Here is a 10,501-nt window from a genome sequence, read left to right as displayed (position 1 = left end):
GGCATGGGGCCGAGGGGCAGCTGTGGGTTGCTGCTGCTGCCCGCTGCCTCCACAGTGTTCCCAAATGGGGCTGTGGGTGGTGGGTGTCGTGATAGTGACAGGTCTTGGGTTATCACAGCAGGGTTGTGGCTTGGGTGAGGGTGGCAGGAACCCACAAGCACTGGTGTGTCAGTGTGTGTATGTCTGGGGGTGTCTGAATGCACGGGTGTGTTACTGCCTGTTGTGGGAGTGACTGTGGGTGTGTGAATACATACAGTTGTGAAGGTGTGACTGAGAACGTGTGTCAGAACTTGTGTGGGTGCAGGGGCGTTGTAACTGTCTGTGAGTGTGTGGGAACATTTGAACAAGTGCACAAATGTAGGCGTGTGTGCAAGAGAATGTGTGGGACTGTGAGCACGGGTGCGCCTGTGAGCTCATGAGGGTGTTTGTGAGCTTGTGTGCAGCACGGCGAGTGTGAGGATGTGGATGGAATGATACATCTGGTGACGAGTGACGAGGTGTACCTGAGTGCACAGGCACGACTTTCTATGCCAGCGCATTTGTTTTGCATGGGGGATACCCCAGAGCAGGCTGTCCTGTGGGATTCTTGTGGGCTCTAAACCACGGGCATGCTGAAGGCGTGAAGGGCAGCCTTTACCCCAGCCAGGGAGGAGGGGGCCTGGAGGGCCGGTCCCAGCCAGGAGCGGGGAGGATAAGGCGGGCAGAGCACAAACCACAGGGCAAAACCCTGACGCCGCAGCCGGGAGCGCTGGGTCGCGCTGGGCAGCGCTGGTCGGCAGCAGCGGGAGGCCGGGTCCAAGGAGACGGCAGTGTCCCTGTCCCATCGGCAGTTCTGCCCCCGGCCCGGCTGCGCGGAGCAGGCACGGACGGGCCAGGGCCACAACAAGTTTTATAGAAATTGCAATAGCGGCTTTCATTTTCACTTTGTTATAAACTTTTAAAATAATTTTGTTTGTTTGTTTGTTTGGTTTTTTTTTAACGAAAACGCTCATTTCCCCGCGGGCAGGCGCGGAAGGGCACCGCGGCGGCAGGCGGCGGAGCCGGCAGTGGCGGGTCCCCCTCAGCCCTCGCCCCGCCGCGGTGGCCGCTGCCCCGCGGGGCGCAGCTGGGGCCTGCCATCGTCCCGGGGGAGCCAGCCCCGCCCCGGTTCTCCGGGGGAAGTTGTGCTTCAGGAGCCCCTCGCCTCCTCCCGTCACAATTCTTCCACGGGTCCGGGCACTTGTAGGGTGCCCTTCTCAACGTCCCAGTGTCCCTGCTCTGGGGTCTGGTGATGGGAGAGCCGCCAGCTCCGCGGCTTTCTGAAAGGTGCTGACTTTTGAAATTGAGAATACTCTTCCGGAACAAAGCGTCACGACGGGTCTGGGACCCCATCAGAAGGGGATCCTCCGCCTTCAGCCCTCACTCGGGATCAGCGGCAGCCTGTGGGGGTCCTGGCCTAGGCTTGATTCTCCGGCGGGGGCTGGCAGCCAAGATCCCCCTTCCTAGCAGTCCGCGGCCACAAACTCCGGGACCAAACGTCCCCGCTCCGCCGCCCGGTATCAGCCACTATTTCACCCCCCAGTGCCCTGCGCGCACCCAGTGCTCACTTTATAAGGCCGAGACGGGCGGTGATTTTTTTTTAGCGGTGGGGTGAGGGTGCGAGGGGGGGCTGGGGAAGAAGAAACTCCTCTTGTGTGCGCTTCTCTGCTGTCATTCACTGGGCTGCTTTCAGCATCCAACCAATGGAGAGTGAGGGCCTGCAGCAGTAGGCCCTGGGTAGGGTGATTGATGGGCAAGCGGGGCGGCGGGCGATCGCACTCACAATCCGCCGCGCTCCGCTCCGAGGGGCTCCCGGCTCCCCACCGCCCTCTGCGGCGAGGGGTCCCCGGGGCACCCTTGTGTGTGTGCGTGTCCGTGCGTACGTGTGTGTGTCCTGGGTGAGAGGCTCCTGACGTGTCTTGGTACCTGGGGGTGCTGGGTCTCATCGGAGCGGGACCAGTGTGCGTGGTTGAGCTGTCGCGTCTCCGTTCCTGGAAGCTATTGGGTGTGTTTGGCGCGGTTGTGTCTCCAGTGTCTGTGTCCTGCGCCGCGCTGGGCACGGCTGTCGCGTCCCGGGCTGCGGGGGTGTTTCACTCTTGTACCTGGGCTGCGCATGGCTGTGCTGCTGTGTCTCCGTGCTGAGCGTGTGGCTGCCGTGTCCCGGCCTTGCGTGGCTCTGCTGGCGTTTCTTGGGTTGCTCGGCCGTCGTGCTATGGGACTGAGCGCGTAGCCGGCGTGTCCCGGCTGTGTGCGGCCCCGTTGCCGGTTTCGGGGCGGTGCGGGGCTGTGCTGCCCTGCCCGGGCGGAGGTCCGGCCCCGGTGCCCGAGCGGCGGCATGGAGCACCTCGGGGCTCACCACCTGCACCAAGGGCAAGCCGAGCCCATCAGCTTCGGCATCGACCAGATCCTCAACACGTCGGAGCCGGGCAGCTGCATGGTGTCGCACCCGCGGCTGCAGGATTCGGCGGACTACGGCCTGGGCTGCATCGTGGGCAGCGCCTATAACACGGTCACGGGTGGCTACGGGGCGAGCGGCGGCGCGGCCGGCGCCTACACCGGCACCTCCTGCAGCATGGGCGGCCTGCCCGGCTCCTACAACGTGAACATGGCGGTGAGCATGAACGGCAACACCTTGAGCTCGGCCGGCGGGGTGATCCGCGTCCCGGCCCATCGCCCCGTGGCCGGCGGCGTCCACCAGCCCCTCTCCGCCGCCGTGCCGGCAGTGAACGGCATGAACAGTCTCACGGGGCTCACCTTCCCCTGGATGGAGAGCAACAGGCGGTACACAAAAGACAGGTTCACAGGTGAGTCGCGCCACCGGGACCCCCTTTCTCTCCCTGCTCCCGCTGCCCCGCTTCCTCTCCCGCCGCCCGGCCTCGGCGAGGCAACCGGTGCCAGCGGATCCAGCCGGGGATCTCTCCGGCCGGATGGAGAAAGCAGCCGGGATGGTCCTGGGAAGTCGGTCCGGGAGGAGGCCAGAAGCAAGACGGGGTGGGAAATGAGGCGTATTCAGTCCCCCCTAAATGAGTTGTGTTTCCTTTTGTTTGTTTGTTTCGATATTTTGGCTGGTTCGATTGTTTGTATATGTGGTTTGGTTTTTGGTTGTTGTTTTAGTTTCTTTTTATTTCTTAATTTATTAGGGTGGTGTATTTAAAAAAAATTATTTAATTTTTTTCCGTGATGCGGCTCGGCAAAGGCGGACAAGAGGGAAAAGGGATGGTAAACTCCGCACACCACGACCCGCAAGCCCCGGGCACAGCTGCCCAATCCCTGCCGCCCGAGCCAACGCCCGGGGAAACTTTCCTTCAAAACCGAGAGTTATTTGGGAAGCACGGCCCGGCCGGCGGGAAGGCAGACCGGCGGCCCCGGCCCTGGCCTGCCCGGGAAGGCCGTCCCGTTGCCTTCCGTAACCGGGCTGGCTTCCCCCGGCTGCGGGTTTGGGCTCAGCCTTTTTTCCTCACCAAAAGGGACTTTTTGCAGACCCGAGCAGAGCGGGGCTCGGGCTGGAGACGCTTTCCGGCCTTGCCACCGTTTCCAGGTGTAGCTGGGCTCGTCTTTCGGCGCTAACAAAGCAAAAACTCGAACGACGAAAAGAAATAAATAAAAAAGACGCAAACAAACAAACAAAAGAAAGGAACGAAATTGCAGCGGGGAAAAATCAGTGCCCGAATCGGCCCCTCTTCCCGAGGGCGGAAACCGAGGCCCGATTTTTGAAAGTTCCCGTTTAATTTCGACCCGATGGCGCTGGGTTCGGGCACGACCACGGGTGGACGAACGGGCTTTTTCCCTGGCAAGCACCTGATTTCACCAATCTCTTTCTGGCTTAGACACAATGTGACTTTTCACTAAATTTTTTTTTTTTTTTTTTTTTTTTTGGTGGAGTTGGAAAAAATCCTCAACCAACCAAAACCATATATATATTTAAAACAGAACAAAACAACATAAAATGGCAAACAAACAGAACAACAAATCACAACTCCCGTTTCCAGTCCGGGACTTTACTTCCCGTGTACAAGGCACTGGGGCTCGGGCCGATGGGGTTACCGCCGCGCGCAAACGAAATTATCCCGAGCCCTCTTGACACGGAGAGCGGAGCCCCGGCCCGGCGCCAGGACCGGCTGCCGCTGCTGACCCTCCGTTCCCCGGCAGGCACTTGGCCGGGCTAGCGGCCGCCTTCCCCTCCGCCGGAGCCGACCGGTGTTCGGCGGGTGCCCGCAGCACCCAGGAAAGGCCGCCGGGCCTTCCCGGTACCCGGGGCCGCCGCCGAGTTTTTGCAGCTCGTGCGTGGGTGTCGGCGGGGAAGCCGCGGCTTCGGAGCGGTGGGGGGGGTCCCCAGCCCAGCGGCCGGGAGCCGGAGCCGCTCTGCTGATGTGTCGCTGCTTGCTTCTTTGCCTCTCATCCCCCCTCCTCCCGTGTCCCCCCCAGTGGCCCTCTCACCCTTCACTGTAACACGCCGTATAGGTCACCCCTACCAGAACCGCACGCCCCCCAAGAAGAAGAAGCCGCGCACCTCCTTCACCCGCCTGCAGATTTGTGAGCTGGAGAAGCGCTTCCACCGGCAGAAATACCTGGCCTCGGCCGAGCGCGCTGCCCTGGCCAAGGCCCTCAAGATGACGGACGCCCAGGTGAAGACCTGGTTCCAGAACCGGCGCACCAAGTGGAGGTGAGGGATCGGGGGTCTCGGTGGACAGGGATGGGGCATCACGAGGGGGACAGATCTGGCTGCCAGCAGCTCTGCCAGGAGCATTGGTGGCTGCGCAGAGGCGTGCGAGCCCCGTGTGGGTGTGTGAATGCGAGCGTGTGTGTACAGGTGCGTGTGCATGCACAGCAGTGTGGGTGTGTGCATGTGGTGTGTGCACACCTGCGGGCGTGTGTGCAAGCAGGACACGCGTGTGGAACTGCACGGTCAGTGTGAAGGCGACGCATGCCCGTGTGTGCCCGCACTCAGTGTGTGCGTGTGAGCGTGCACGGGGCTGTGAGTGCCAAACACAGCCCCACGAGTGCGGTGTGGTGCGGGCCATATGCGTGCATTCCACGGTGTGTGCACACCGGACCTGCACGCAAAAAGGTGTGCGTGTGTGCCACGGGGATGAATGTGTGTGTGCGCACACGCGTGCAGTGGGTGCAGTCCGCGTCAGTAGTGGGTGCGGAGGCTCCCGCGCCTCTGTCCGCGGCAGCTGCGTGTGGGAGCCCCCGGCCCGGGGCTGTCGGAGTACCGGGCTCTGCACAGCTCGGAGGTTTTCGTCCCCGCGGGGTTCGCGGTGCCTCCTTGCCCAAACGCTTTCTTTTTGTTCTGCTGCCGGCCGTGCCGGTAAAGCCGGAGAGGAAGAGAAGGCTGGGCTCACAAGGAGCCTCCAGGTCTCCATCGCAGTGACCCTGCCCCTCCCAAGCTGCACCTTCCCGGGATGTTCCCAAGGGAAACACCCCAGCCCTGAGAACATTTCCTGCCCCAGGCTGGGGACAGGCACCCCGCGGGGGCGGAAAATGATGGGCAAGGGGGAGCTCCCTCAGAGAGCAGAGAAGGGTGGTGCTGCTGGGTGCTGAGCACTGGGTGCTGGAGGGCAGGCAGGCAGCAGCTTCTTCAAAACGGGGGGAAAGGGCTTCCGCAGAGTCTTTGAAGGGTTAATAGGACAGTGATTGCCTGAGGATGCTGGGCTTGGGTAAGAAATGGGGGACAAAGAACTTGAAACCAAGGGGGTGTGTGAATCCTCGACCCCAGTGAGTTCTTCGCTAGAGAATCCATGGAAGAGCAATACCCCAAGTATCAGGAAGTCTTTATCTGGAGTGATTTCTGTTGGCCAGGAGCAGGATCCTGGAGGAGGAACAGTTCTGCTGTGGCCTGCAAAACGGGGTCAGCTTTGTCTTCTAACCAGGTTTCCTAAGGAAGTGAGGCAAATCCATCTGTCAATACTCTTTGCATCTGTTGGCTAAATTCAGCCTCTTTTGGCAGAGGTGCAGAGGATACAAACCTATTCACATGTTTTACAAAAAATAGCTGGGTAAAGAGAAACAAAATCCTGCTTCTGCCCAAGGGAAAGGCTGCAGCCAGACCTCAGCTGTAATATTAGACATGGGAGAATCTCTGGCCTGAGCCAGAGGGACACAGGCGTGCCAGTTCTGCTTGTATGCATCTGTGCCTGCTGGGTATTGCGATGGAGATGTGGTTGCCCCTGGCTGATAGCACACCCATCTCGCTGCCTCGGGTCCCTGCACTGGACAGAGGGCTCTGAGTGGTTCCTGGAGTACTGGCAGCTGGAAGAAACTGCTGCAGGCTCGGCCTGAATGAGGCAGTGGGAAGTATCCAAGAAAAGAGGGTTGCTATAAGCCCTCTGAGTTTAACTGCTTAAATGCAGACTCGGGGGAAGAGTCTTGTCTCTGCTCCTTGCCTGGTTGTCTCTGCTGGAGTGAGGTGGCTGTGTGATCGCCTCCTCAGATGTGGGCTCTTGCTTTAGACACATCTCTTTCCAGGCAGATATGAACCAGGGAATCCCGTTCTGGTGTGAATCCATGACTAGACCAGCTGCTTGCAGCAGGGAGATACTTGGGAGCAAGGTGCTCACAGCCATGGTGCTCCTGATTACCCTGGACTTGAGAGTCCCTCCCTCCTCCTGGAGCATCTCCTCATTGTGCAGGGCGTCGTTAAATATTCATTGAAGCAGAGACTGAGCTGCTCCCCAGGCTGCACAGGGATGCTGGTGCTGCTCTGAGTCCCCTCTTCCCAGGATGTCTGATGTGAGATGTTGACGCAGTGATTAGAGTAGGGACTGAGCCCTGAACTACCTGCTCCCAGGAGGGAACACTGGCCACATGTCTGGAGGCTTGGGTGCCCAGAGGCCCATTGCTGGCATCCAAGCCCTGGCCTGCTTCACCTTTGGGAGCCAGGTTCCCCCTGCCCTGTGCTCTGAGATGTCACTGTGGAGATCAGAGCTGCCACTTCCAATTCCCACGACCAAAGAGGAGGAGACATCTCATATCCCCCTGAGCTGCTAAATTAAAAAGCTGCCATTTCCTGTGTCACTGGTCCACTGAAGCTGCTGAGAGAACGTCAGCTGGGCCTGGGGGTATGAGGGAGGGAGAGGATGCTTCGGGAATTATCCTGGAACCAGCACTGTGAGTTGCTCCCCAGTTTTCCCAGCAGCATCAGTAGACGTGCCAGGCGAAGCAGAGGTGACCACAGGCTGCCGACTTTAGACTGACCTGGCATCCAAGCAAGCAGGAGTGGGGTTTTCATCATGGATATGAGAGCATTCAGGCAGTTTCTACCTATCCCATTTTCTGCTCCCAGACAGCCCAGAGCCAGGGCCCTACCAACACTGGAAAGAACCCCTTCTGACCCCCCAACACCCTCTCCTCAGGGATCACATCTGCTGGTGTCATACCAGGCAGAAACGTGTCCAAACTGTTTGTAAAAACACTGTAATTCACCCTTTCCAGATAGTATATTTTGTGCTTTGATTTTTCTTACTGCTAAAAAATCTATTTCTAGTGTTTAGCTGAAATTTTGCTGCCTGCCATGGGAATGTTTTTGCCTTCATCCAAGATCTCAGCAGCTGGCCACCACAGCCTGGCAGACGAGATGGCAAACCTGGATGCTGGAAGAGGATGTCCAGGGTGTCACTGCCCATTTCCCAGCTGTGTGACACTACCAGTCACTGCCTCACCTTATCCTGCTCTATGCTTTTTACTGGGGCTTTGCATGCTTGGCTCTTGCTGTCAGACACAGAGCATGTTTTCAGGGAATTGCAACTTTTGTAATGCTGTTGTGTGACACTTCAGGTGTTTTGTCTCTGCTTGTTTTTTTTTCCTGTGGGCAGGGAATAATCCAGAGCTATGGGCTGCTCCCAGCTCTCTTTGATCAGAGCAATTTCTGCTGAGGCCAGTAAGACAGACAGACTCAGTCCCCAGTTTATGGGATTTACTGGCCGTTTGTGAAGGCGGTGTGGGACCGCACCATGACAAGAAACCCTCTTTTCCTACCCCTGCACTCCCACATCATGAGCACCCTGCACAACTTAATCTCTCTGGAGACACCCTTCCTTTGCTTCCCCAGGCCCCCCTAATGGCTCCCTCTCTCCTAGGAGGCAGACAGCGGAGGAGCGGGAGGCCGAGCGACAGCAAGCAAACCGCATCCTCATGCAGTTGCAGCAGGAAGCCTTCCAAAAAACCATCAACCAGCCCATCCAAGCCGACCCCATCTGTGTCCACAACTCCTCTCTCTTCGCCCTCCAGAATCTCCAGCCTTGGTCTGATGACTCCACCAAGATCACCAGTGTCACCACTGTCGCCTCTGCTTGTGAATAAGTCTGGCACCCAGTGATGGCACATACACCTTCTACCGGCGGGGCTGTCCCCAGGGGAACACGTGGCATCTTTGGTGGGACATGTAGCAACTCTGTTTCTCCCCAGGGAGTGCTGGAACCCCCTGATCCTCTGGTCATGTGCATCCTACATGTCCAGCTGGGGAAATCCTCAACAAGGACCGAAAAGAAGGGAAGCCACCCCAAAAACTCTCCCCAGCCATGGAATTGCTGGAGCAGCAATGTTGTTTCACCTCCCCCCAACCCCTTTGTTCTCTTGAAAGTCTCCAGTGTCGACCCTGAACTTGCTGACGTGCTGCCAGACAAAAGCCCAGCCCTGACGGACACAGCCGCCGGCATTCATCCAGCTTGGGGACAGGAAAACTTCCTTAGGATTCTACTGGCTGCAGTGCAAAGTCTATGGTCACCCTTATATATCCATCTATATATATATATATTCATATATATATATATATGTGTGTATATATATATATATATATATATATGTTTTGAGCTGGTGGCTTGAAAGAAAAGGCGGAGGCTCCAGGGAAGCACATTTCTGCAGCGAGACTTCTCGGGTTGTCCTCACCGGTGACATTCGGGGATGCAACAAATGGAGGAAACAGCAGCAATTTCTGCTTGTGCCAGATGGGAACCCTTCAGATCTCACCTCGCCGTCTCTCCTCCCCTTTTTCATTAATTTTTTCTTGTGAGGAGGGGAACAAGAGAAGGATCTGACAGACTCCTGAGGACGGTAAATATGATATCTCAGTTGTATGAAGAGCCCAAACAGTCCCTAGCTGCCACGGACTCTGTGCCCATCAGCGTGTATTTTAATAACAAGAAGACCTGCGTGGCAGTTTGTGGGGGTAATGCAGTTTCTTTCCGTGGAATATTTCCATATAATTTGCAAAATGTTGTCCAATGTTTTATTTTATCAGTTTCCCATTAGAAGGCAGTTCCTGACAGCAAAAAATCGATTTCACTCTCAGCCGTTTAACTTAGTTGTTCTTTTAATTGTACCAAGAGAACGAGACACAATTAAACAAAGCACTTCTAGCAAATGCCAGGAATATATAGATATATATATATATAAACAGTATATATTTTTCAGTTACTTATAATCTAAAACAGCACTGCCAATTTAGGCAGTTAGTACAAACAAGCAACCAGAAAACCTATTTTCAGTGAGATTTTTAAAGGCATTCGTTTGTTTGCTTTTGTTTGTTGTTTTCTTTTTTCTAAGTTATGCACTTACAAGGTGTTTTATGTGTATTCATTTTATAAAGTGCTTGTGTAATTTATGTGGAAACGAAAAAGAAAATAAAAAAATCTCCAGGGTACTGAATAAATCATTTAAAGCCTTGCTGTTCCCTGTCTATTAGTTCCCCAAGAGGAGACAGCATATCACAACTACGCTGAAGCCTGTGCTATATTTTTTTAAAAAATGAAAATAGAGTTAGCATTTCCATTTGACTTTGCTCAGGTCCACTTGGCTTTGGAAGCTCCAGATGTAATATACTGTGTTTTAATCCCTGGTCCTATAAATATTTTCAGGCTTCAACCCAGCAGTGCATTTAGCACTTGCTTTAATTGAAGCCTTCTGTGGGGGCTTGCTGGAGGTGGCAGGGACTATGCAGGGGCTTAGCCTTAAACTCATGTGGAATAATTTATTGAATAAGACCTTAGATTGAGGTCTCACCTGGGCTGAGGCAGGTCTATGGATATTTGTGTCTGAAACTGAATAAGGAAAGGGGAATTTGAATATAAAGAAGTGTGCAAGAGTACATTTCAGAGACAATCTCGCAGGGGATTGCTCTGGGAACACTGTTTTCCATTCATGCTCTGCCTTGCTGCAGGACATCGTTCCCAGCTTGACAAGCCCTTCTCAGAGGAAAATCGAATGGGTAGGAAAACTCACATCAGACTCCTTTGGGGAGACTCCCAGCCCTGTGGCTGGCTTCAGCCTGGTGTTTCCTTCCAACACTGGGAATTACTGAGTGAAGGATGTTGGAGGATATGACTGAAAAGGGCAGGCAACCACGAGCAGTGGCAGGGACCCCCTGACATGGCCCTGGGGTCCAGGCTGCCTGTGGGACCTGGGATCTGCTACAAAATACCCCAAGCCTTTGCTACCTGGTGGTTGATAGTGCTCCGGGAAGCTGGGTCCTCTGGGGGCAGCATTG

The 10,501-nt window shown here is 55.9% G+C and overlaps 1 protein-coding gene across 2 annotated transcripts; it reads left to right on the top strand.

The window, feature by feature from the left end:
* Nucleotides 1-1,673: 1,673 nt before the first annotated feature.
* On the top strand, nucleotides 1,674-9,756 carry TLX1 (T cell leukemia homeobox 1). 2 transcript variants are annotated; one of them, XM_042019189.1, is made up of 3 exons: nucleotides 1,674-2,822; nucleotides 4,444-4,681; nucleotides 8,097-9,756. In XM_042019189.1, the coding sequence occupies exons 1-3, from the start codon at nucleotides 2,354-2,356 to the stop codon at nucleotides 8,317-8,319; spliced, it is 930 nt and encodes a 309-aa protein (XP_041875123.1). In that variant the 5' UTR covers nucleotides 1,674-2,353; the 3' UTR covers nucleotides 8,320-9,756. The 2 variants fall into 2 exon arrangements, with proteins under 2 accessions (XP_041875123.1, XP_041875124.1); XM_042019190.1 differs by having other exon boundaries at nucleotides 1,675-2,822; nucleotides 4,480-4,681.
* Nucleotides 9,757-10,501: the final 745 nt, after the last annotated feature.

This window comes from Corvus kubaryi, unplaced genomic scaffold (genome assembly GCF_017639235.1).
Source record: "Corvus kubaryi isolate FWS band 111438036 unplaced genomic scaffold, C.kubaryi_AGA036_p1.0 138, whole genome shotgun sequence".
NCBI lineage: Eukaryota > Metazoa > Chordata > Aves > Passeriformes > Corvidae > Corvus > Corvus kubaryi.
This window is presented reverse-complemented; position numbering and strand designations above follow the sequence as displayed.

Excerpts from the sequence above, each read along its gene's own strand:
- TLX1 (XM_042019189.1), top strand. The coding sequence starts at position 2,354 with ATGGAGCACCTCGGGGCTCACCACCTGCACCAAGGGCAAGCCGAGCCC. Across the intron at positions 2,823-4,443 it reads CACAAAAGACAGGTTCACAG|TGGCCCTCTCACCCTTCACT; the intron begins GTGAGTCGCGCC and ends TGTCCCCCCCAG. Across the intron at positions 4,682-8,096 it reads AACCGGCGCACCAAGTGGAG|GAGGCAGACAGCGGAGGAGC; the intron begins GTGAGGGATCGG and ends CCTCTCTCCTAG.